The sequence below is a fragment of the Pelobates fuscus genome, chromosome 1 (genome assembly GCF_036172605.1).
Source record: "Pelobates fuscus isolate aPelFus1 chromosome 1, aPelFus1.pri, whole genome shotgun sequence".
In the NCBI taxonomy this organism is placed as follows: Eukaryota; Metazoa; Chordata; class Amphibia; order Anura; family Pelobatidae; genus Pelobates; species Pelobates fuscus.
The window spans coordinates 355259540-355283476 of NC_086317.1; the positions used below are offsets into that span (position 1 = coordinate 355259540).

A 23937-nucleotide genomic window follows, 5' to 3' on the forward strand; every position below is an offset into this window, starting at 1 on the left:
TGCGCGGTGTGGGGTTTTCCCCCCCCCCCAAACATAGGAGATTTAAAACAGCCTGCTGTCGTTTCCCCCTGGCTGTGCTGAAGTTGGTGGTGAAGGTGTTACGCTGCCTGGATGTGGTGGTGGTAGAGGAGGAGGAAGCAGAGTAGGAGGCAACAGGAGGCAAAGAGAAATGCCCTGCAATCCTCGGTGGCGGAAGGACATGCGCCAAACTGCTATCCGCCTTAGGCCCAGCCGCCACTACATTTGCCCAGTGTGCAGTTATGGAGATATAGCGTCCCTGCCCGTGCTTATTGGTCCACGTATCTGTGGTTATGTGGACCTTGTCACAGATGGAGTTGCGCACACCTGATTTTGTCCGCCAATTGGTTGTGCAGGGAAGGGATGGCTCGCATGGAAAAGTAGTGGAGGCTGGGAACCACGTACTGTGGGACAGCCACCACCATCAGGTTTTTAAAAAACTGTCCGTCTCCACCAGACGGTATGACAGCATTTCAAAGGCCACGAATTTTGAAATGCTGGCATTCAGGGCCATGGATCACGGGTGGGTAGGGGCATACTTCGTCTTTCTCTCCAGTGTTTGGAAGATGGACAGCTGAACGCTTCCATGGGACAGTGTGGAGATGTTTGGGGACAGTGGCGGACGTGGTGGCGTTGCTGCCACATCCTCTGTTTAATGGGTGGCAGGTGCCACTGTTGTAGAATTATTATGCCCCTTATAAAATATACCCTTACTGGGCCCCTTTAATACTATACTCTTATATTCATTTCTCAGGCCTCATAGTTTAAATCTTACAAGATTGCTTTGTTCATAGAAATGGCATGTCAGCAGGAAAGAATGTATAATTGCTAAAAAAGGCCTTGAGGAAACTAACCTTGAACGACTAATGTGCCAGTTGCTCATTATGGACAGCTGCCAAAAGCCCCCTCCCATCGAGAGAGCTCCCTCGTGCCAGCAAGATGGTGCCGAAACCTGTAGGAGCTCGTCATGACGTCAGCTATGACATAAAGATGTAACACCCAACAGGGAGGGCATTTAACTAACCACTTTACACCTAAGCCAATTGACAATGTTTATTTGCTGATATCTTGATTACTTTCAATGATGTAATTTTGCCTTTAAAAGGGTCTGCAAACCCGCTTTTTAACAGATGCCAATACATTTTCTGAAGTTCTTTCATTTAACCTGAACCTTGTGTGTCAGTGTGAATTTACTTCTGCGTATACGCAATTTAAACATCTCTAATTTGGTCAGGAACAGATAGTCATTCAAACTTATTGGTTTGCTTAAAAGATTCCCTTATCACCACTGTCACTCCAGAGGTGGAGGAAGAGGCAGAGACAGCAGCAGCAGCAGAAGAAGACGACTGAGACCTTTCTTGGTTTTTGATGTGCTTACTCCACTGCAGTTCGTGCTTTGCATGTAGATGCCTGGTCATGCAGGTTGTGCTCAGGTTTAGCACGTTTATGCCTTGCTTCAGGCTCTGATTGCACAGCGTGCAAACCACTCGTCTTGTCGTCAGCACATTGTCTGAAGAACTGCCATGCCAGGGAACTCCTTGGAGCTGGCTTTGGTGTGCTCGGTCCCTGGGTGCGGTGGGCAGTAACAGGCGTACTGTCTCCGCTTTTGCACCCTGCTCCCTCTGATGTTGTGCTGGTGCCTCTGTGTGACCACCGCCTCTTCCTCCAAACTGCACATGTCACTCTCATGACCTTCATTCCATGTGGGGTCTAGGACCTCATAATCCTCCACCCATTTCTCAACCCTGCCCTCCTTGCCGGTCTGCACACTGCAGAAAGCCACAGTAGTTGGCACCTGTGTTTCGTCATCAGAAACGTGCTGCGTGGTCCTTGCATGTCCACATCCTGACACATAAGTGGTTGTGCATCAGTGCACTCAATCTCTTCCACTTCTTGTAGCTGGCACAGATCGACCACGTCCTCTCCTTGCAACAGGAGCTCCACCAAAACCAGCAGCACCACGACCAGGGCCAAGTCCCTTATTTGATGCTCTCCTCATTCTTTGCGTTCACCGACCAAACAGATGGTTTATGTCAGGTGACAATGTAACAATGTAAAAATTTTTTTGTTTGTTTGTGTAACGGAGCTCCGTGTACTCCGACCGAGTACCCTCCGTTGATGGATGCTCCTAGCGCTCTCAGAGGACTCCAAGCACTGCAGACGACACCACAACCACCGCAGGCTCCACAACCGCCGTAGCTTAACTGGAGCCGCGCCGTCTTCCTTCCACCCTGGATCGGCTTCTGTCCTCCAGGACCGTGTGGGGAAGACCTCTCCTCCAGGAGAGCGTATCCGGAACAAGCTCTTAAAAGAGCTAAGTGATTGAAAGCTCAGGGGAATATGCAGAGCATAGCAATCCCCAGTGTGATATAGCAGTTCCCTCCAATAACGAGACAAGGCTACGTATTGAGGGTCAGAAGAGGTCCCTTTATGACCGACCGCAAGCACAATTTCCTGCCCAAAACAGTTCCATAGATTTGGGCTGTGCGGCCGGTCAATTTCATGCCGAAAAACGACTAAGTCCCATTTCGAACGGGACTTAGTCTCTGGAGCTGCAAGTTCAGTATGGGAGAAGGTAAGGGTCAGCGGTGTTCGGCAAAATGTGTAGCCGATTTTAGTTCCACAGAATCTTTAGCATACACCGCTGACCGCATTCGAATGACTAAAATGGCCGCCGCCACGTGTTCGGCTGCCGAATGGCGGCCACCCAGCGCTTGGCAATTAACCTGCAGTAACCTCACAGCCTGGGAGGTAAATTGCCTGCACACTTTAGCTTCTGGGTGGTCCGCCTGTGTGGTACTTGGTTCAGTAAGCCCTATTTACTGAACCAAGTGGGAGAAAGCCAGGGGCAAGTTATTTTACAGGTCTGGGGACATAGTCTTAAAGGGACATTGTTCAGCAAAGTCACAATATGTCCCCAGACGGTTCTTAAAGGGCCATACACACCCAATAAATGTTAATAAGTTTTCAGGGGCACAATCTTCCAGGGGCCATAGTCATGAGGCAGGAGGCTGGAAAACATGCTTCTCCACAATCCAGGGAAGCAGAGCAATTTCTCATTTAAAGAGCCAGTTACAAATAGCGATTTGTAACACATCTCCCCTTTGGGGGGAAGACTAACCAGGCACCTGACCTTAGTCGATCCACCAACCCACAATAACCAAATGCCAGAGTAGCCCACCCACAACAAACAGGTACAAGGGTGACCCACCCACAAGACACAATTACCGCACCTGGGTATTTTGCTGTGGTGATGTGGTAACATGCTGTGGGGACTTGCGGGAGGGCAGAGGCCGACTGTACTCTGCCCTGCTGCCCGCTCTTCTGCTGGGATAGCCTGCAGGACATCAGGCTCTGGACCAGGGACAAAGGTAGGGCAGAGGCCGACTGCCCTCTGCCCAGCTGCCAGCTCTTCTGCTGGGGTAGCCTGCGGGACATCAGGCTCTGGACCAGGGACAAAGGTAGGGCAGAGGCCGACTGCACTCTGCCCAGCTGCCAGCTCTTCTGCTGGGATGCTTGGGACATAGTCCGGCTCAGTAGCCAAGGGAACATGGACGTCAGTAGGGGTTAACATCGCCTCTGTTAACCCTGGTGCCACGCTAGGAGTTACCTGGGGAGGGGAATTTGTACTTACCCCCTCCCCTGGTTGTCCCGGTGAGGGTAGTTGGGGATCTGGAAAGGCTGTCCAGCATCCCTGTAGGTCAGGCACAGAGACCACGGTCCCATCTGCGCCATCTGGGAGATTGGTGTCTCCCCTTGTTAGGATCAGCTGCCGCTGGGGAGAGGGGGTGCTGTGCTCCTCTCCCTGAAACACAGGCTGCCGCTGGAGAGGGAGACCGCCTGTGTCCACTCCCGTACCATTGTCCTGTTGCTGTAGAGAGTGACCAACTGTCTCTGCTCTCTGTAGGACATACTGCTGCTGGGGGGGAAGGACGACACCTTCGGCCCCCTGTAACTCACACTGCTGCTGGGGCGGAACGACGACACCTTCAGCGCCCTGGGGTTCACACTGCCGCTGGGGAGGGAGGACGACACCTTCAGCTCCCTGGGGTACATACTGCCGCTGGGGAGGAAGGATGACACCTTCAGCTCCCTGGGGTACACACTGCCGCTGGGGTGGAAGGACGACACCTTCGGCCCCCTGTGGTTCACACTGCCGCTGGGGGGAAGGGACAACACCTTTAGCTTGCTGTAACACATACTGCTTGAGCCTGGGTGTCGGTATCCTCAACTCCCACAGTAGTCGCTCAAATGCCATTGCCGCACGGTTCTCAGCACTCAACTGGCGCATTACTTTGGAGACCACCTCGTATGTAAGGTCTGGGCCATAGCAGACCAACCGCCTCAATGTAATCGTCACCCTCGTAGCAACGTACCATTTTGAGGTGCGCTTCGCAGGGCTCTATCCATGCCTGCTCCATGCTGCTGTAGGTAGGGACGCTGCCCAATGGCTAGCGTTGCCCTCAATTTGTAACTCCAAACGTTACCAGTGTCTCTGAGCTGCTTCTCCTCGCACTAGGACGCCATCCCACCGCTGCCACCAATGTAACGGAGCTCCGTGTACTCCGACCGAGTACCCTCCGTTGATGGATGCTCCTAGCGCTCTCAGAGGACTCCAAGCACTGCAGACGACACCACAACCACCGCAGGCTCCACAACCGCCGTAGCTTAACTGGAGCCGCGCCGTCTTCCTTCCACCCTGGATCGGCTTCTGTCCTCCAGGACCGTGTGGGGAAGACCTCTCCTCCAGGAGAGCGTATCCGGAACAAGCTCTTAAAAGAGCTAAATGATTGAAAGCTCAGGGGAATATGCAGAGCATAGCAATCCCCAGTGTGATATAGCAGTTCCCTCCAATAACGAGACAAGGCTACGTATTGAGGGTCAGAAGAGGTCCCTTTATGACCGACCGCAAGCACAATTTCCTGCCCAAAACAGTTCCATAGATTTGGGCTGTGCGGTCGGTCAATTTCATGCGGAAAAACGACTAAGTCCCATTTCGAACGGGACTTAGTCTCTGGAGCTGCAAGTTCAGTATGGGAGAAGGTAAGGGTCAGCGGTGTTCGGCAAAATGTGTAGCCGATTTTAGTTCCACAGAATCTTTAGCATACACCGCTGACCGCATTCGAATGACTAAAATGGCCGCCGCCACGTGTTCGGCTGCCGAATGGCGGCCACCCAGCGCTTGGCAATTAACCTGCAGTAACCTCACAGCCTGGGAGGTAAATTGCCTGCACACTTTAGCTTCTGGGTGGTCCGCCTGTGTGGTACTTGGTTCAGTAAGCCCTATTTACTGAACCAAGTGGGAGAAAGCCAGGGGCAAGTTATTTTACAGGTCTGGGGACATAGTCTTAAAGGGACATTGTTCAGCAAAGTCACAATATGTCCCCAGACGGTTCTTAAAGGGCCATACACACCCAATAAATGTTAATACGTTTTCAGGGGCACAATCTTCCAGGGGCCATAGTCATGAGGCAGGAGGCTGGCAAACATGCTTCTCCACAATCCAGGGAAGCAGGGCAATTTCTCATTTAAAGGGCCAGTTACAAATAGCGATTTGTAACAGTTTGTTTATTGAACTGCAAGAAATGCACCGCAGGCCGCAAATGTACTATTTAGCAGTTTAGCACCAAAACAATTAGAATGTTTACAACTGCGCTGTAAGAGCACCATTTGACGCTTCTATTTGACTCTCAGATATGAAGAGCAGGCCCAAAATGTACTATTTAGCAGTTTAGCACCAAAACAATTAGAATGTTTACAATTGCGCTGTAACCGCAGTATTTGATGCTTCTATTTGACTCTCAGATATGAAGTGCACCCCACTAAAATACTATTTAGCAGTTTAGCACCCAAAAATGTTTACGTTTTAAAACTGCAATGTGACAGCAGTATTTGACGCTTCTATTTGACTCTCAGATATGAAGTGCACCCCGCTAATGTACTAGTTTGCAGAATTCTTTCCTAAGCTGTCCCTCACAGATGCAGCATCCTCTCCCTACACTAATAAGACCTCATGTGCGTGCGGCGCTACGCGACTCCAGCTTATATATAGAGGCTAGGTCACATGCTGCACTGGCCAATCACAGCCATGCCATTAGTAGGCATGGCTGTGATGGCTTCTAAGGGCACACAAGTCAAACTAGTTGATTGGCTGCCCTGCAGCCTTTCAAAACGTGCCATTAAATCGCCAAACACCGAACTCCAACCCGAACATACAGTGATATGTCAGTGTTCGGGGTCCAAAAAAAACTTAATGTTCGGTACGAACCCAAACTTTACAGTCCGGGTTCGCTCAACTCTAGCCATAACATGTGTGCATGTGCAAGATTGTATCTGCCTGCATAAATTGCTGCCATCTTCAAAAATATAACAATAAATATCTATTGTGCAGACTGCTCCAGCATCAGATCAAAAATGTAAACAAAGAAACTATGCTTAAACCCAATTCTGAAACAATAATACCACTATGTCACAGGTCCAAACTTTTTTTATATATATATATATAAATAAAAAGGAAAGCACTTACTTCCTGTTGCTGGTTCTAGTGTACCATAATTAAGAATGGCCACTTTTAATAAACAGACAACTACAGTGATGCAAATCATTCAATGTAACCCATACAGAATAATAGATCAGGAAAGGAGTGTGCAAAGAAAAAAAAATAAAAAATAAACAACAACAAATACCTACATGAAGGTAGGTAAAACCCACATAACATTTCACGTCTCTGGCCCCCTCCTTTTTTTTTCCTCGAATTTTTGCAAACTTTTTGGATTATTTTTGCACACTCACTACTTAATCTATTATTCTGTATGAGGTTCACCGAGCCTGTATGTTGCATTTTGTTTAAATAAACCGATACTTTGAATCTGAAGCTGTTAAACCCAAATTCTCCTTGTGACTGAATAGAATTTATTATTTTTTTAAAATCAGGGTAGTGACTGTGCAGGATTCTGGGTCCATAATACAGACCATTTACAACCTCAGTACTTTGTCAGAGTGTGTAAAAAAAACAAAAAAAAATATTTAGCAAGTATATGCCAAGTAATTCATAGTTTGTAGCTTACCTTTTCTGTTACTGGAAAGAGAAGTAAAACAGCACACACTGGGTGGGGGACTATGCTGAGGAGGTCAGGGTCCATACCATAGACATCACCAAATTGCCAGCTGGCACCAACACCTAGCTGCTTAAGAAACTGTAATAAACAAATGCATAAATAAGCATATTATGAAAAGAGGGAAAAATACACAGCAATGTGCTATTATGAAAGATACATTGACAACTTATCCAAATGTATAAAGAGCAAAGATTGACACATTCCCTAACACCTAGTAACCTATGAGGTGGAATATTTGGTATCTATGTAGAAAGTCTAAAATGTATTATAGCAGTCTGTAAAGATTGTGACAATTTTACTTTTCCTAATGGGGAAGTGAGCCTGAAACAAAAGCACAGCATCTATGGCATTAAATCGAATCAACGCAATAGGATAGAAAAGCAAATTTAAACCACACACTCTGTTTTATATAACGTATATACTCGAGTATAAGACGAGTTTTTCAGTACTTTTTTTGTGCTGAAAAACCCCCACCCGTCAATGTTTGTATTATGGCAACTTACATTGCCATATTACAGACAAGGACCGCCGGGCTCATTACAAGCCCGGCGGTCCTGTTGGGGGCTGGCAGAGAGCTGTAACTTACCTTTCCTGCAGCTCCTGTCAGCTCCCTTCTCCTCCACTGTAAGTCTCGCGAGAGCCGCAGGGTCAGAGCGTTGCCACAGGTTACCGTGGCAACGCTCCGCGCGGCACTCAGACCGCGAGACTTGCAGTGGAGGAGAAGGGAGCTGACAGGAGCTGCAGGAAAGGTAAGTTACAGCTCTCTGCCAGCCCCCCTCCTACACAGCCCATGCCACTGGACCACCAGGGAATGAGAGCCCCCCCCCCCTGGCCAGCTAACAAGCAGGGGGGGGGGGGGAGGACAAAAAAAAAATATAAAAATTGAAATAATACAATTTTAATATTATTAAATATTTTATAAGATAAAAAAATATTTAAAACAAAATTTAATATTAGATTAATTATAATAATTAAAAAAAATAATAATAATAAAAATGCCCACCCCCCACCAAGGTTACACACTCTGCATCACACACACACACACACACACACACACACTCCATTCATACACACTGCACTCATTATATACACAAAATAAATATTCAATTAATGTAATTTTTTGGGGATCTAATTTTATTTAGAAATTTACCAGTAGCTGCTGCATTTCCCACCCTAGTCTTATACGCGAGTCAATAAGTTTTCCCTGTTTTTTGGGGTAAAATTAGGAGTCTCGACTTATATTCGGGTCAACTTATACTCGAGTATATACACATCTTTTACTTAATGAAAACACAAAGACGTATATATAAACCCAAAGGTGATATATACACAATAGAGGGTGGTTAGGAACAATACAACCTGAATATGGCTGGTAATAAACATGGAATCTACAAAATAGTAAAATACAAAATATGATGAAGTAAATAGGGCAAAGATAAATGTTGCACGTGGTAGAGAACTTACAAGAGAGACATAGTCATCGCGCCTGTCACCCTGTCAGGGGTACTTTCCACACCGAAGATCGGGTATATATGATGAGGACTGGCAATGTCACTTTCTTCAGCTCAGGAATAAAATATCCCTTTTTTCAAGAAATCAGAAGTAAAACAGCATATCTCCATAATGAAGTAGTGGCCAGGTCTCCAGATGAAGGTGGAAAGAGATCCCAGAATGGAGATACACAAAATAATAAAGATAAAAATAAATGGACTATAATGATAACGTACTAATAATTAGCATAAAATGTCCAAGGTAGTATCCAACGCGTTTCGTCACTATGGTGACTTCCTCAGGGATATAGATGTGTTGTAATCTCCATGGTTTATATACCATGCCAAATTTTCAAATTTGCGGGGAAATCTGCGATCATGTGTTACTTCTGGTTTTCGGCCATTCGGCTTCCTGCGTTCCACCTTGGAACGCATAATGTCACTTCCGGTTTCTGGTCTAATCCAATTGAGAGGGCTTCTTGCGTTCCACCTTGGAACTCATGATGTCACTTCCGGTTTCAGATCTAATCCGATCGAGGGGAGCCCTCCTCTGTTAGCACTAATAGAGGTGCAGCAGAAAAGGCTTCCCCTCTGGAGCTACAATAGGTTCCCATTGTACAAATATGGGACAAAAAAGGTAATTGAATGACCCTGTAATATTATGGGAATAATGGAGTGTGAAAAACCTATCAGAATGAAAAAGGGGAGGACTATAAAATGAACTGGGTGAATATAGTATAATCCAGACTAATGTATGTCAGGTATAAAACATGACATGTAAACATAATGGAAAGGGAGAATTATAGTACAGTATATATTCTGTTATGTCAGAATACATAATTATTGTATGTATGAAGCACCAAAAGGATACAAATTGAAAAATGATAAAATAAAAATATATACAATGCAATTTTAGCCCAATTAATGTATAATGGGAACAGCATAGACAAATATTTAATAATAATAACTAAACATGCATCAAAGATAATATATATTTCAATTATAAAATATATATAAAAAAATTAATATAACATTCCCAAATAAAATAAATAAATACAATTAAACAATATACAAATGTAAAGTGGAATAGGTTCAGCATCCATCTATAAGATAGAGATAAGGATTAATATCCATATAATACAATATATCCAGATATGGAGCTTATATAGGTGAATATAGATACATTCCAAGCGGTTATCACTAAGAGCAGAATATAGAAAAGAGGAAAAGCAATCAAAGAAATTTGGAAGGTAAATAATTATTAAATTAATTTGTATATCATTATATTAAACCGGTTAGATCAATATCTTGATTTAAACCGGTTTTGAGTGTTTTTAGATTATATATCCATTCTGCTTCTTTTTTAATTAACTATTGCATTCTGTTACCTCCCCTCCAGTGTACATCTATCCTATCGATTCCAAAGGCACGAAAAGTTGACCATTCAAAAGAACTACATGTATTGCAGTGTCTAGGTACACTGTGATCAGTTCTTTTGTTTCTTATATTAAGAAAATGTTCTCTGAACCTAATATGTAGTTTACGGGTAGTCCTGCCTACATATTGTGCCCCACATCCACATTGAAGCAAATATATGGCATGTGTGGTAGTACAGTGTAACATTTTTTTAATTTTATATGTTTTTGGGTGTATGTGCCTTTGAAATCGACAATCCTTTTGTCTAAATTCACACATGTGGAACACTTTCCACATTTATGGAAACCGGGAGTTTTTGAGGATTCCAAAAAAAATTTATTTGGTTTGTTTGTATATAAAAGACTGGGAGCCAGTTGGGATTTTAAGTTATCGGCTTTCTTATATATGACCAGGGGTTTGTTTGGTAAGATCTGGCCTAACACTTCGTCCTGTTTAGCCCCTTAAGGACCGGACTGTTTTTGCGATGTTGTACATTTGCGACCAGGCATCTTTTTACACTTTTGTGGTGTTTGTGTTTAGCTGTAATTTTCCGCTCTCTCATTTACTGTTCCCATACAAATTATATATTGTTTTTTTCAGGACAAAAGGGACTTTCTTTACATACCATTATTTATATAATCTCATGTAATTTAATTTTGAAAAAATGAAAAAATATGATGAAAAATTGAAAAAAATACACTTTTTTTGACTTTTATGTGAAAAATCTTTTACTCATCTACAAAAGCGAATGAAAAAAACTGCAAAATAGATTCAAAATTTTGTCCTGAGTTTAAAAATACCCAGTGTTTACATGCTTTTTGCTACTTTTTTGCATGTTATAGGGCTATAAGTACAAGTAGGATATTGCGGTTTCAAAACATACATTTTTAAAATGTATCAATAGTGACATTGTAACACTATTATCTGTCATAAATCGCTGAATAACACCCCACATGTACATATTTTTTTTAAAGTAGACAACCCAGGGTATTCAATATGGGGTATGTCCAGACTTTTTTAGTAGCCACTTAGTCGCAAACACTGGCCAAAGTTAACGTTCATATTTGTTTGTGTGTGAAAAAAGTAAAAAACTAAATTGAACGCTAATTTTGGCCAGTGTTTGTGACTAAGTGGCTACTAAAAAAGACTGGACATACCCCATTTGCAATACCTTGGGTTGTCTTCTTTTGCAAATGGTATGCCATCATGGGGGTAATTCTCATTCCTGGGCTACCATACGCTCTCAAAGGCAACGTAACCAACCTGGCCATTTTCAATGTAAAAATATTTGACCCATATATTTGACTCTGTAACTTTCAAAAACGCTATAAAACCTGTACATGGGGGGTACTTTTATACTCAGGAGACTTTGCTGAACACAAATATTAGTGTTTCAAAACTGGAAAATGTATCACAACAATTATATCATCAGTAAAAGTGCTGTTTGTGTGTGAAAAATGCAAAAAAAGTCACTTTCACTGACAATATCATCGCTATGATATGTTTTACTGTTTTGAATCACCAATATTTGTGTTCAGCAAAGTCTCCCGAGTAAAACAGTACCCCCCATGTACAGGTTTTAGGGTGTCGTAGAACGTTACAGGGTAAAATACAGTGACAGCAAATTAAATTCTCTGGACTTTCGGCTTGGGTTGGCAGGCAGGTCCCTTAAATTGCAATCAATAAAATAACTTAATTATGTAAAAATATTACATAAATACGCACGTAGAATTTAAATATATATGCATATTTATATATTTGAAGTCTACGTGTATATTTATATAATTATTTATGTAATTTTGTATATGGACATATGAATAGTTCGTATTCTTTTTATTTATTTATATATACATAGATATATATACAATTTCATTCTAAGTGTATTTTGATATAAATATATATATTAATATCAAAATACAGTTAGAATAAAATTTCGTATAGATATATAATTTTTTTTAAATTTGTATTATTATTTTTACATGTTTAATTTAATTTAAATTACTTTTTATTTGTATTTTATAATATATTTATATATATATATATATATATATATATATAATATATAGTTATTATATATATATTATATATATACGTGTGTAATTTAATTATAAGTGTATTTTTATATTAATATATGTACATATTAATATAAAAATACACTTAGTATGACATTATATATATGATATATAGACATATATTATATAGGTATAATATATGTCTATATATCATATATATATATATATATATATATATATATATATATATATATATATATATATATATATATATATATATATATATATACACACACACATATATAATAATCATTTTTTTTTATTAACTATAACTTTAATTTTTTTTTATTTTACACTTGCAGGGAGACTGCCTGTCAGCACAGGCAGTCCCCCTGCAGGCAGACACATGGACACCTATTGTGACCATGTGGTCGCCCTGTTGGGCGATCACATGGCCACAGGGGTCCTAATCCGCCATGTCTGGGCTGCAGGCAGTCTCCCCACACCGGGAGCACCGCCGATCGCCGCCGGGGGAACGACGGCGATCGGGTAAGTACCTCTTAAATTTAGGACGGTTCAGGACCGTCGTCGGTCGGCAAGGGAAAAATGCCGATGACGGTCCTGAACCGTCTAGCGTCGTTAAGGGGTTAAGGATGGCCCAATGTTTTTTACAAATATTTTCAATCTTTCTTGCATGTGTGTTATATTTTGTTGTGAATGCAAATTCAAACTTTCCTTGGTTGTGATTCCCCCTTTGTCTATTAGGAATTCAGATCGATTCTTTGTTTTAATATTTTGTATCTCCAGATCAATTTGCTTCTTATTATATCCCTTCTCTACATATCCATTTTGTATGATTCGAGATTGCTCTTCAAAAGAATGTATATTAGAGCAATTTCTTCTCATGCGGATTATTTGTCCCTTGGGAATATTATCCAACCATAATGGATGATGTAAACTATTGTTTTTAATTGCAGTGTTGCAATCGGTCTTTTTAAAAAATGTCTTAGTTCTTAGTGTGTTTTCCTCGATATATATATAGCTAGATCCAGAAAATCTATTGATTCGTGATGTATTGAAGAAGTAAATTTTAAATTATAATCATTTTGATTGATGTCCTTAATAAAATCTGTGAGGTTAGCAAAACTTGGGGCGAACCTCGTCCCCATAGCTGTAAAAAGAAAACCGAATCAAACCAAAAAAAAAGTTTTTTGACAATACAAACTGAATACACATAACCAAAAAGTCTATTTGTTGTATACATAGACCATTCTGTTGGGTCAAGGTATCTTTGATAACTTCTAATCCCTTGGAGTGGGGTATGTTTGAATATAGGGAGGTGACAATTGTAGCCAACAAATAGGAAGACTTCCATTCAAAAGTCTGTAGATCTTGTAAGAGATGCTTTGTATCTCTTATATAAGAGGGACAAAGGGGTACAAATGGTTAAGAAGGCGTCTGCATACTCCGAAAGATTACAAGTGAGGGAGTTTATCCCAATGATGATGGGTTGACCTGGGGGGGAGGTAAGGCACTTGTGGATTTTAGGTAGAAAATAAAAGATGGCTGTTTTGCAGAAAGGGTTAAACATAAACTTAAATTCATCTACTGAAATTATATTATTGTCTAAACCATGTTGTAATAGTATTCTAAGTTCTTGTAAAAAGATCTTACTAGGATCTTGTTCTAATATTTTATAAGTGACTTTATCTCCTAGAATATGATACGCCTCTTGCATATAATATTCCTTACTCATAATTACGGTGCCACCTCCTTTATCTGCCTCCTTGATCACTAAATTGTGATTTTTCTTTAGATTTTTTAAAACTTCTCTTTCTTTGATAGTCAAATTATGTTTGTGATTTGTGTTTTAATTTTATCTAGATCAGTTTGTACGAGGTCATTAAAAACCTCTAAAAACTTTCCTCTTGCAAAGGAGTAGTAAAAGTTGGATTTATTTTTTAATATGGAATGTATAATACCTTCAGAATCATTATTTTCATTTTCGTTTTCATTTATTCTGTCTAGATTATTTATTGAATTAGGGTCATGGATCGTATTAGAACTATCTTGAGTTCGTTTTTCAAAGAAACGTTTAACGGAGTTTCTTTAAAAATTTCTGATTGTCAAGGAATAAATCAAATGGTTTTATTCCCATAGTTGGGGCAAATTTTAAACCTTTATGGAGCAAAGATAGTTCTTTTTTTGAAAGAGTTATCCCCGAAATATTGAAGATACCCTCTGAATGTGGATCTAGTGGGATTTGTATGTCGCCTTTTGGGGTGGTGTATTGTCCTCTTCCTCTAGTTCTGTGTATAGTCTCTTTTTCTGGGAGATTCTAGAAGTTGGAACCTGTTGCAAGTATTGGGATATTGGTTTGGATATCTTTTCCTTTGGTCTAGCCCCTTGTCTAAAAAAGCCGAAGAAGAGGAAAAGGGTTCCTTATCTGGTCTAGGGGATGAATGGGAGGAATATTGATCTCTGGAGTGAAACTGTCTAACCAGATGTCTCTTTAATTCCTGTGTAGACCAGAAACCGGAAGTGATGTTATGTGTTCCAAGGTGGAACGCAGGAAGCCGAATGCCGGAAGTAACACGTGATTGCAGATTTCCCCGCGAATTTGAAAATTTGGCATGGTATATAAACCATGAAGATTACAACACATCTATATACCTGAGGAAGTCACCATAGTGACGAAACGCGTTGGATACTACCTTGGACATTTTATGCTAATTATTAGTACGTTATCATTATAGTCCATTTATTTTTATCTTTATTATTTTGTGTATCTCCATTCTGGGATCTCTTTCCACCTTCATCTGGAGACCTGGCCACTACTTCATTATGGAGATATGCTGTTTTACTTCTGATTTCTTGAAAAAAGGGATATTTTATTCCTGAGCTGAAGAAAAAAAAAGTGACATTGCCAGTCCTCATCATATATACCCGATCTTCGGTGTGGAAAGTACCCCTGACAGGGTGACAGGCGCGATGACCATGTCTCTCTTGTAAGTTCTCTACCACGTGCAACATTTATGTTTGCCCTATTTACTTCACCATATTTTGTATTTTACTATTTTGTAGATTCCACGTTTATTACCAGCCATATTCAGGTTGTATTGTTCCTAACCACCCTCTATTTTGTATATATCACCTTTGGGTTTATATATACACGTCTTTGTGTTTACTTTGTATAGTGTGTGTGAGGTAAACTTTTTCAGGGGTGTGTTCTTCCAGTGTATTATATATTAAGCATATCCTTTTTCTGTAATCTTTTACTTAATGGTTTGCAAAAGTGAACTATAAAATTACTAAAAAAATAAATTTAAAAAAAAGCACTCACAGTATAGGATTATAGAACCAAACACAAAACAAATTACTTTGACTAGATACATGTAAAAAAATAAAATACATAGCACTACTCACTGAAGTGAAAACTGTCAAGAATTCAATCTTAAAGGGACACTATACTCACCAGAACAACTACAGCTTAATGTAGTTGTTCTGATGAATATAGTCCATCCCTGCAGGCTTTTCGCTGTAAACATTGTTTTTTACAGAGAAAAAGCAGTGTTTACATTACAACCTAGAAACACCTCTAATGGCCACGCCTCAGACTGCCATTAGAGGTGCTTCCTGGTGCAGTGCTGCACATTGACTGCCATCAGAGTCTCCACACTCTGCATTATTAATCACATAATTATGTAATAATATTCCACAAATATACAAGTAGAATTTAAATATAAAATGTTTCAGCACCAGGGAGATCACAACACCCCTCCCTGGTCATACCACTTCATCCATGAACAGTGTGTGTCAATAGTTGTAGTGTTTGTATATAGGATTTATTAAAGTGATACTATAGTCACCAAAACAACTACAGCTTAACCCTTAAGGACACAGGGCGTTCTATGCCGTGCTGCAGAAGCCGGGCTTTAACGCCGCAGGGCATAGAACTCCTCCCCCCCACCTTAATGGAAAGCGGTAACAGTCTGCCTGAACTGTGTGTGTACAGGGATGTGTCTACCGCAAAGCAAACATTTGCATTGAGAATGCTTTCCTATGGACTGGCTGAATGCGCGCGCGGCTCTTGCCGCGCATGCAGCCGATGACGGGGAAAGGAGGCGGAGAGTCCCCACCGCAGAGGGAGCCCGGCAGTGGAGAAAACGAGAGTGTTTAACCCCTTCCTCACCCTAGAGCCCGGGGGGGACACCTAGAGACCCTATAGTGCCAGCAAAACAAGTATGTTTACCTGGCACTATAGTGGTCCTTTAAATGCATTATTTTTTTTAGCCCAGTAAACAAAAAAAATGGGATTGAAGTTCTGCATTGAGAAATCCGGACTAGTATAGCATACATAATTACAAATGAGTTACTCCGATTGTGGAGCCACTTGATTGTCAAGTATAGCAGATTACATATTATTCATAAGAGGTAATGCCATTTCTGTGATAACTGCATATGCCAAAAGTCATCTGTTTTTCCAAAAATATCTAATCAAATGCTACACTGTTCTGGCAAGGCCAGGATACCTGGGCAAATTAACAATAAGCATTAAAAAGACACTATAGGCACCCATACCACTTCATCTCATTGAAGTGGCCTGGGAGCACTGCCCCCTTTAAAAGGAAACTCCAGTGCCAGGAAAACCAGCAATCCCCAGTTGCTGAAGGGGTGAAAACCCCTTCAGTAACTTACCAGAGGCAGCGACGATGTCACACGTCGCTGCTTCTTCCTCCGCCGCCGCTCCTCCTCCTCTGTATTACATCGGCCAGTGGGCGAGACTGATCCTGTCCACCGGCCGGGGAGACCTAATGCGCATGCGCAGCGCGTTAGAGCTCCCCATAGGAAAGTATTGAAAATGCTTTTCAATGATGTCCCACTTCGCTGCTTCTTCCTCCGCCGCCGCTCCTCCTCTGTATTAAGTCAGCCGGTGGGCGAGACTGATACAGCCCACCGGCCGGTAAGACCTAATGCGCATGCACGGCAATGCCGCGCATGCGCATTAGAGCTCCCCATAGGAAAACATATAAAATGCTTTTCAATGCTTTCCTATGGGGAATTGAGCAACGCTGGAGGTCCTCACACAGCGTGAGGACATCCAGCGACGCTCTAGCACAGGTTTCTAGTAGACAGCCACTAGAGGAGGAGTTAACCCTGCAAGGTAATTATTGCAGTTTATAAAAAACTGCAACAATTACACTTGCAGGGTTAAGAGTAGTGGGAGTTGGTACCCAGAGCACTCCAATGGGCAGAAGTGGTCTGGGTGCCTGGAGTGTCCCTTTAACCCTGCAACCTAAAACATGCAGTTTCAGATAAACATTTATAATGGAGGGTTAAGCCTGCCTCAAGTGGTTGTTCACCAGACAGTCACTAATGGCACTTCCTGCTGTTTCACAGAGTTTGACTCCATAAAACACTGCTGGATGTGTGATAGAATTTATCTTGATTCCAAGGCTCAAGCTTATAGATGTCATATAATGATATCCTATATTAAAATTGGCTAACTTGGACTCAGGAAATGCTTGATGCTTAACACGACACTTAAGACCATATATGTCTAGTTCCAGGAGCAGCCCCCACCTGAGCTGTCTCTTCTCAAATCATTCTGTTCTTTCTTACCTTGGAACTTATTTGTCATGTGTACATGACGTTCATCCCTATGTCTTATCTGTACTTACATTCCTATTAATGTTCTAAGAGTATTTGCATGTAAGCGCTTACTTTTTAATGTATAAAACCCAGCTGATGAATAAAACGTCAGAGGCTTATTTTGAATACCAACAGGTGTCTGGTGTCTAATTCTTGCTTCTCCAAGTGCACTTGTAACAACAATTTGGGCTTCCTCTGAATATAACAAAGTTCATTATTCGGATTCACAACAATTGTCCTCTAGGCTGTGCATGAGGACATCCAGTGTCTTCAAATCCCCCATAGGAAAACAATGAATCAATGTTGGAGGGGATGGAGACAGAGCTAGTGCAGAGAGAGACTTCTGGAATAAGGAGAGAGTAAAAAGGGGGGCAGAGGAACCGCTTTTGTATTCCCAACACTAAGGTGTTCCTTTAAGCATCACTGGGCTGTGCATCAGATGAAAGCGGCATTTATATATATATCTATCTATCTCTATAAACACATGCTGTTGTAGTGGTTATAGCGCTTCATAGTTCTGACTTAAATAGTCACTATGCCCAACAGGCTGTGGTGACCCATTTCCCAGTTCTGGGTCAAACTGTGTAGGTGATTTGACCAAAATCAGCAAAGCAATTGCAGATTGCTAATGCAAATGTAGTTTAGTATATCAAAAGCATTTATATTTGGACAGAAGTGATAGGCTGAGAGATTATTCTGCCACACACTGCCTATCAATATATCAAAATAAGGATGACATGTATATTGCTACTGCAGAAGTATAATGGCATGTATTGGTTATTGTGACACAACTTCCCGTTTAAAAGCATGGTTTGTGGCCAAGTCACTTCTTGGTTTGGTGAAAACTCACAACAGAAGCTGCAAATACTGGGGTTCTGCAGCAAAATGTTGAAAGGTGAACCATGCAATTTATAGATAGAGATATATAGAGATAGAGAGAGAGAGATATCTTTCCTCACACTCTAAACAGAATTAAAGGAAAGCTATAAGCGCCAAATGAAGTGGTTTTGGTGTAGAGATTATGGCTCAACAAATCCAAGGTGCCAATTTTGTCCTGGCGTCTGGGTATTTATCAGCCTGCTCAGCGGTTGCAGAATGGAGTTGGGTGGCGAGGGAGCTGTAGTCTTATAGTTCTGCTCCCATGTGTGCCCTGCCGTGATGCTGTGAGCTGAAATTACATAATTTAGACCATGTAATCACTAAATGGCATGCAAGGGAAAAGAGCTTGAAGATTACAGCTGCCACACTAAACCCCATGGAAAGTCTCTCCAATGTCCTCAGGGAAAGAATCCACTTCAGTTCTCTCAAAGGTAGCAAGGTTGGGTGGACATGAGGAAAAAAAAAAAAAAAAAATAATAATGTGTGTGTATTAATTTTTTCTGTTAATCTGCATGTGTCAAATCAGTGGGTGTGTGTCTGTTTCAGTGAGTGTGCCTGTTTAGGTGACCAGCCTCCCTCCTATAGTAAGGGAAAGGTGGTTTTCTAGTTTTTCTTACTCACCTCTTTTCCCACGTCTTGCTGGTCTTACCACAGCCAGCCCCATCTTGATAGCTGAGAGAATCAATCTTGATGCATTAGGAAGCACCTCTAGTGGCCAACTGAGTGACTGTCACTAGAGGTGTTACTAGACAGCAATGTAAACCCTGCCTTTTTTCTTTTATATATAAAAAAAACAAAAACAAAAAAAAATGGCTGCTAACTATTATAGCTGGCTTCTAGTTTCTAAGCAAATTTGCAGAGCCATGATCTATACCAGGGCTTGGCAGACTAACTGTTCAATTCCCTGTCATTTAGTAATTAGATCATGTTGTCCATTCTGTTAAAACAAACCGGCTGTGTGTTCAATCATAATCACAAATAACCTTTAAAATTGCCTGAAATATGTACCAAACCTACACTACTATCCGAATACAAAATGGACCATGATAAAGTACTTTAGCATTTTATGCTTGTAAACATTACCATGGAATAATTACAAAGTGAAACATATGTGCGTATTAGTGTTTTGGGTTGTGTTTTGTTTGTTTTTTTATAAATAAGTTTGGCAGATTAAAAAATGTTCAATACATCAGTGCCAGGAGAAGTGAAGATACAAACTCCTTCACACTTGACATGGCCCTCATACACTATCACCAATACTACTACCAGTGGCAACTATATGGGATACTGAAATTAACTGGCTTGCTATCCTCCATACCATCATATGCTGAAGGCAACCTTATTTAATACCTAGAGCAAGGGTTCCTAGGTACATCCTTAGATGTTTAAGAGCTTCAAGTTCCATAATGCTTAGACTTGAGCATCAAACTGTGGCCTTCCAGGTGTTGCTGAACTACAACTTCCATGATTCTCTGGCCATTTCATTTAGAGAATCATGGAAGTGGTAGTTCAACAATAGCTGGTGGTCTGCAGTTTGCAGAACCATGGCCCAATGTATAGTCTTAAACCTGACAATGAGGGAGGGATGCCTCTCAGAACACTTGTTGGCAGATGGAGGAAAACACAGAGGATGCAGCATAGAGTTATTAGCACAGGGCAGGAATTTTTTAGTTTTTAGCATTGCTCCTGGGCAGGATGGGTTTGAGGAAGGGGCATGTGATCTGTACCTGTGGTGGGTGTGACCACTGTTAATTGCTCCTTCGTGGTCCAGTGCTCTGAGTCAGAGCACAGCAGCTGGGATACCCAGCATGCACTCTGATTTACTGAGCACAAGTACTACAAGGAAGCAATTACTGTGGTCTGCACCCAATGGAAAGGCAGATCAAATGCTCCCCACTACACCACCAGGTACTTTTACCCCCAATGGACCACAAACCACCAACCTGCAGAAAGCAATGCAGGGGACCGGCTAATGTCAATTCTGTGCAAATGGGGGACGTGGGGGGACTGTGTTTATAAGACTATTTTTTTGCATGGAGTAACCTTTTAACATTTATTATTATTATTATTTTATTATTTATATAGCGCCAACAAATTCCGTAGCGCTGTACAATGGGTGGACTAACAGACACATAATCAGACCACTGGGCGTACAGGAACAGAGGGGGTTGAGGGCCCTGCTCAATGAGCTTACATGCTAGAGGGAGTGGGGTATAGTGACACAAACGGGTTAAAGTAGGGGAATTAAATAGTTTGTTAGAGAAGGGTTTATTGAGTGCTTAGTAGGTCATTTTTGACAGTTGCAGGAAAGGAGTCATGGGGTGGGGGATGAGAAGCCTGCTGACAGTTTAATTGATACGCTTTAACGAAGAAGTGAGTTTTCAAAGATTTTTTGAAGGAGTGGAGGCTGGGTGAAAGTCTGATTGAGGAGGGAAGGGAGTTCCACAGAATAGGTGCAGCCCTAGAGAAGTCTTGAAGGCGAGCGTCAGAGGTGGGGATCCGGGCAGAGGATAGGCGTAGGTCTTGGGATGAGCGCAGGGGTCTCGATGGGACATACTTGTGTATGAGGGAGGATAGGCATGTTGGAGCAGCATTATGTAGGGATTTGTAAGCAAGTGCCAGAATTTTGAATTGGGCCCTATATCTAACTGGAAGCCAATGCAGGGACTGACAGAGCGTGGAGGCGTGGGAGGGCTGACCGGACAGGAAAATAAGCCTCGCAGCCGCATTCATTACAGATTGCAGCGGTGCAAGCTGGGAACATGTAAGACCGGTCAGAAGGGGATTGCAGTAGTCGAGGCGAGAGAGAACAACAGCATGAACCAATATCTTAGCCGCGTCTGGTGTTAGATATGGGCGGATGCGCGCTATGTTCTTGAGTTGGAAGCGACAGGATTTGACTATCGATTGGACATGGGGAGTAAAAGAGAGGTCAGAATCGAAAAGAACCCCTAGGCAGCGAGCCTGCGAGGTAGAGGTGATAGTAGCGCCGTTGACTTGGATGGAGACAACAGGAGTAGCAGCACTTGAGGGAGGAAAAACTAGAAGTTCTGTTTTGGACAGGTTGAGTTTAACCCCTTAAGGACACATGACGTGTGTGACATGTCATGATTCCCTTTTATTCCAGAAGTTTGGTCCTTAAGGGGTTAAGGAAGTGAGCAGCCATCCAGTTGGAAATAGCAGAGAGGCAGTCAGAAACACGAGTCAAGGTGGGTGGAGAGAGATCAGGGGAGGACAGGTAGATTTGCGTGTCATCTGCATATAAATGATATTGGAAACCAAAGGAGCTGATGAGTTTACCAAGGGAGGCAGTATAGATGGAGAACAATAGGGGGCCGAGGACAGATCCTTGGGGGACGCCGACAGAGAGGGGTTGGTGAGAAGAGGCAGAACCAGAGAAATAAACACTGAAAGAGCGCTGGGAGAGGTAGGAGGAGCACCAGGAGAGAGCAGTATCCCGTAGACCAAAGTTACGAAGAATGTGAAGAAGCTGTTGATGATCAACAGTGTCAAATGCGGCAGAAATATCAAGGAGGATTAGGATAGAGTAATGGCCGAGAGATTTAGCAGCAATTAAGTCGTTGGATACTTTGGTCACAGCAGTTTCGACAGAGTGACCAGCGCGGAATCCAGACTGAAGGGGGTCATTTATCATGTATCTTGAATATACTCGCTCTCTTTTTGCCCTAAGTGACTGATTTTACTGATGGATTGTGGGTTAATTTAACTTACAAATAAACCATGAACCCTGCCTTATCTCCGCTCATTGTCAACTTGATTTCTCAAAAGTACCTTTTTGAAATGCAGATATTGTGACAGATCCACTTTACAAACAAATGCTATATTCTGCAATCATCCCAGAATCTCTAAAGACCATGGAATACCGTGGAGGGCTGACTAGCGATGCAATTGCTCCCTTGAGCCACTATATTAAAAAGCAGTTGTGGATTGCGACGTCACTGTACCAATCTTGTGCTAATTAACAGCTACGGGAAGTGTGCTGGGAAGTCAGTGGGCAGGTTACTGCAGGAGGGAGGTAACAGGCCTTTACTACTCCAGCAAAGTATAGTTTGTGTTTTGGCTGCCACTGTGTTCTCTAAAAACTCTCTAGGCCTGTGAATGTCCCTGATACAACTTGGGTTGACTAGGCTGCTAGAGTATGATGAGTATGCGCAACGTCCATGTTTATGTTTGGACACTGTTTTAAGTCCACGCCAGTTATCATCGATAGTGACAAAGTCACAGAGAATAGAGTCTCTTACGCTTGTAATATCTTTGTAACCATGTAGAACATTACTAACGAAAATGCAGCTAATAGACAAATAATTAGCACACCAATGGTACCCACCCAACAGTAATTGTATTTAGAGAAGTGTCACACTAAGCATGCCAAATACTTACATATTACGCAAGGTTCTTACAGCAATTTCTGTATTTTACATTATATGACAACCATCAGGATGTATGAGAAAAATCACTCACCTGATTCATAACCTGAAGAAAAAAAAAGAAAGAAAAAAAAGAGTTATTTCCAGTACAGTAAGCCATTACAGACAGTTACAGTGACATGCAGCCCTTACATCTGGATTGGCCTCTAGTGGCAGCCATCTCATGGATTGCATGGTGAACGAAAACTGGCAAGGCTCACTGTAGATCTGCTGCTAATGAGAGCCCTGGCTACCCCAGCTCTGACAGCAGCGCTCAGCCTTCCGTCTACTAAACTTGACCCATGGACCGACCCATTCCGCAGACAGGGAGTGATGTGCTTGGCTGGATCCATTCTTCAACAACAGAAACACGATTTCTGCCTCACATTAGCTTCAGTTTATTGAACACCGAACCACAAACATCACGTCAGTTGTGCTGCGTTATGGTGACAGCGGTTGCTTTATATTTATGGTTTGTTCTGCAGGTTTGCTTCCCCCCTACTACCGGCTGCCATTGGTATGCTCCTCAGACAGGCAGCTTCGCGTGGAACGCAGGCTGGCGGCGGCGCGCAGTGTAAAGGGATGCTCCGTGACGTCACTGGCCGGCCGGGCGATACAGAAACGCCTTTTTTAGTGCGGGCAGGGATGGGCAGACTGTGCCAGCTCAATAGAAAGGGAGGGGAGGGAGTGGCAATGATCCAGCTTGTAGAGGGTACACCCATAATAAGTGTTGAGCAGGGTTTTAGTACACCCTCTCACCGCAGTTTGCATGACTGTGCATTCCGCACCCAGAACTGTTCTAATTCTGCTGCAGGTCCATGGTCGTGTGTTCCAAGCCTCGCTTTCATCGTGAGAGGCAGTTTATGTTGTTGAAGACTCAGACTCTGTATCTAGTAGTTTGGCCTGGTCTGATCTGCAATGACCT

The 23937-nt window shown here is 42.3% G+C and overlaps 1 protein-coding gene across 1 annotated transcript in view; it reads right to left on the reverse strand.

Moving 5' to 3' along the window:
• UCHL3 (ubiquitin C-terminal hydrolase L3) overlaps positions 1–7242 on the reverse strand; it is a 45273-nt gene extending 38031 nt beyond the window's left edge. Inside the window, exon 1 of the mRNA XM_063425932.1 lies at positions 7086–7242. Coding sequence (XP_063282002.1) covers positions 7086–7160 — 75 coding nt within the window. The 5' untranslated portion in view covers positions 7161–7242. The remainder of the gene's footprint in view (positions 1–7085) is intronic.
• Positions 7243–23937: the final 16695 nt, after the last annotated feature.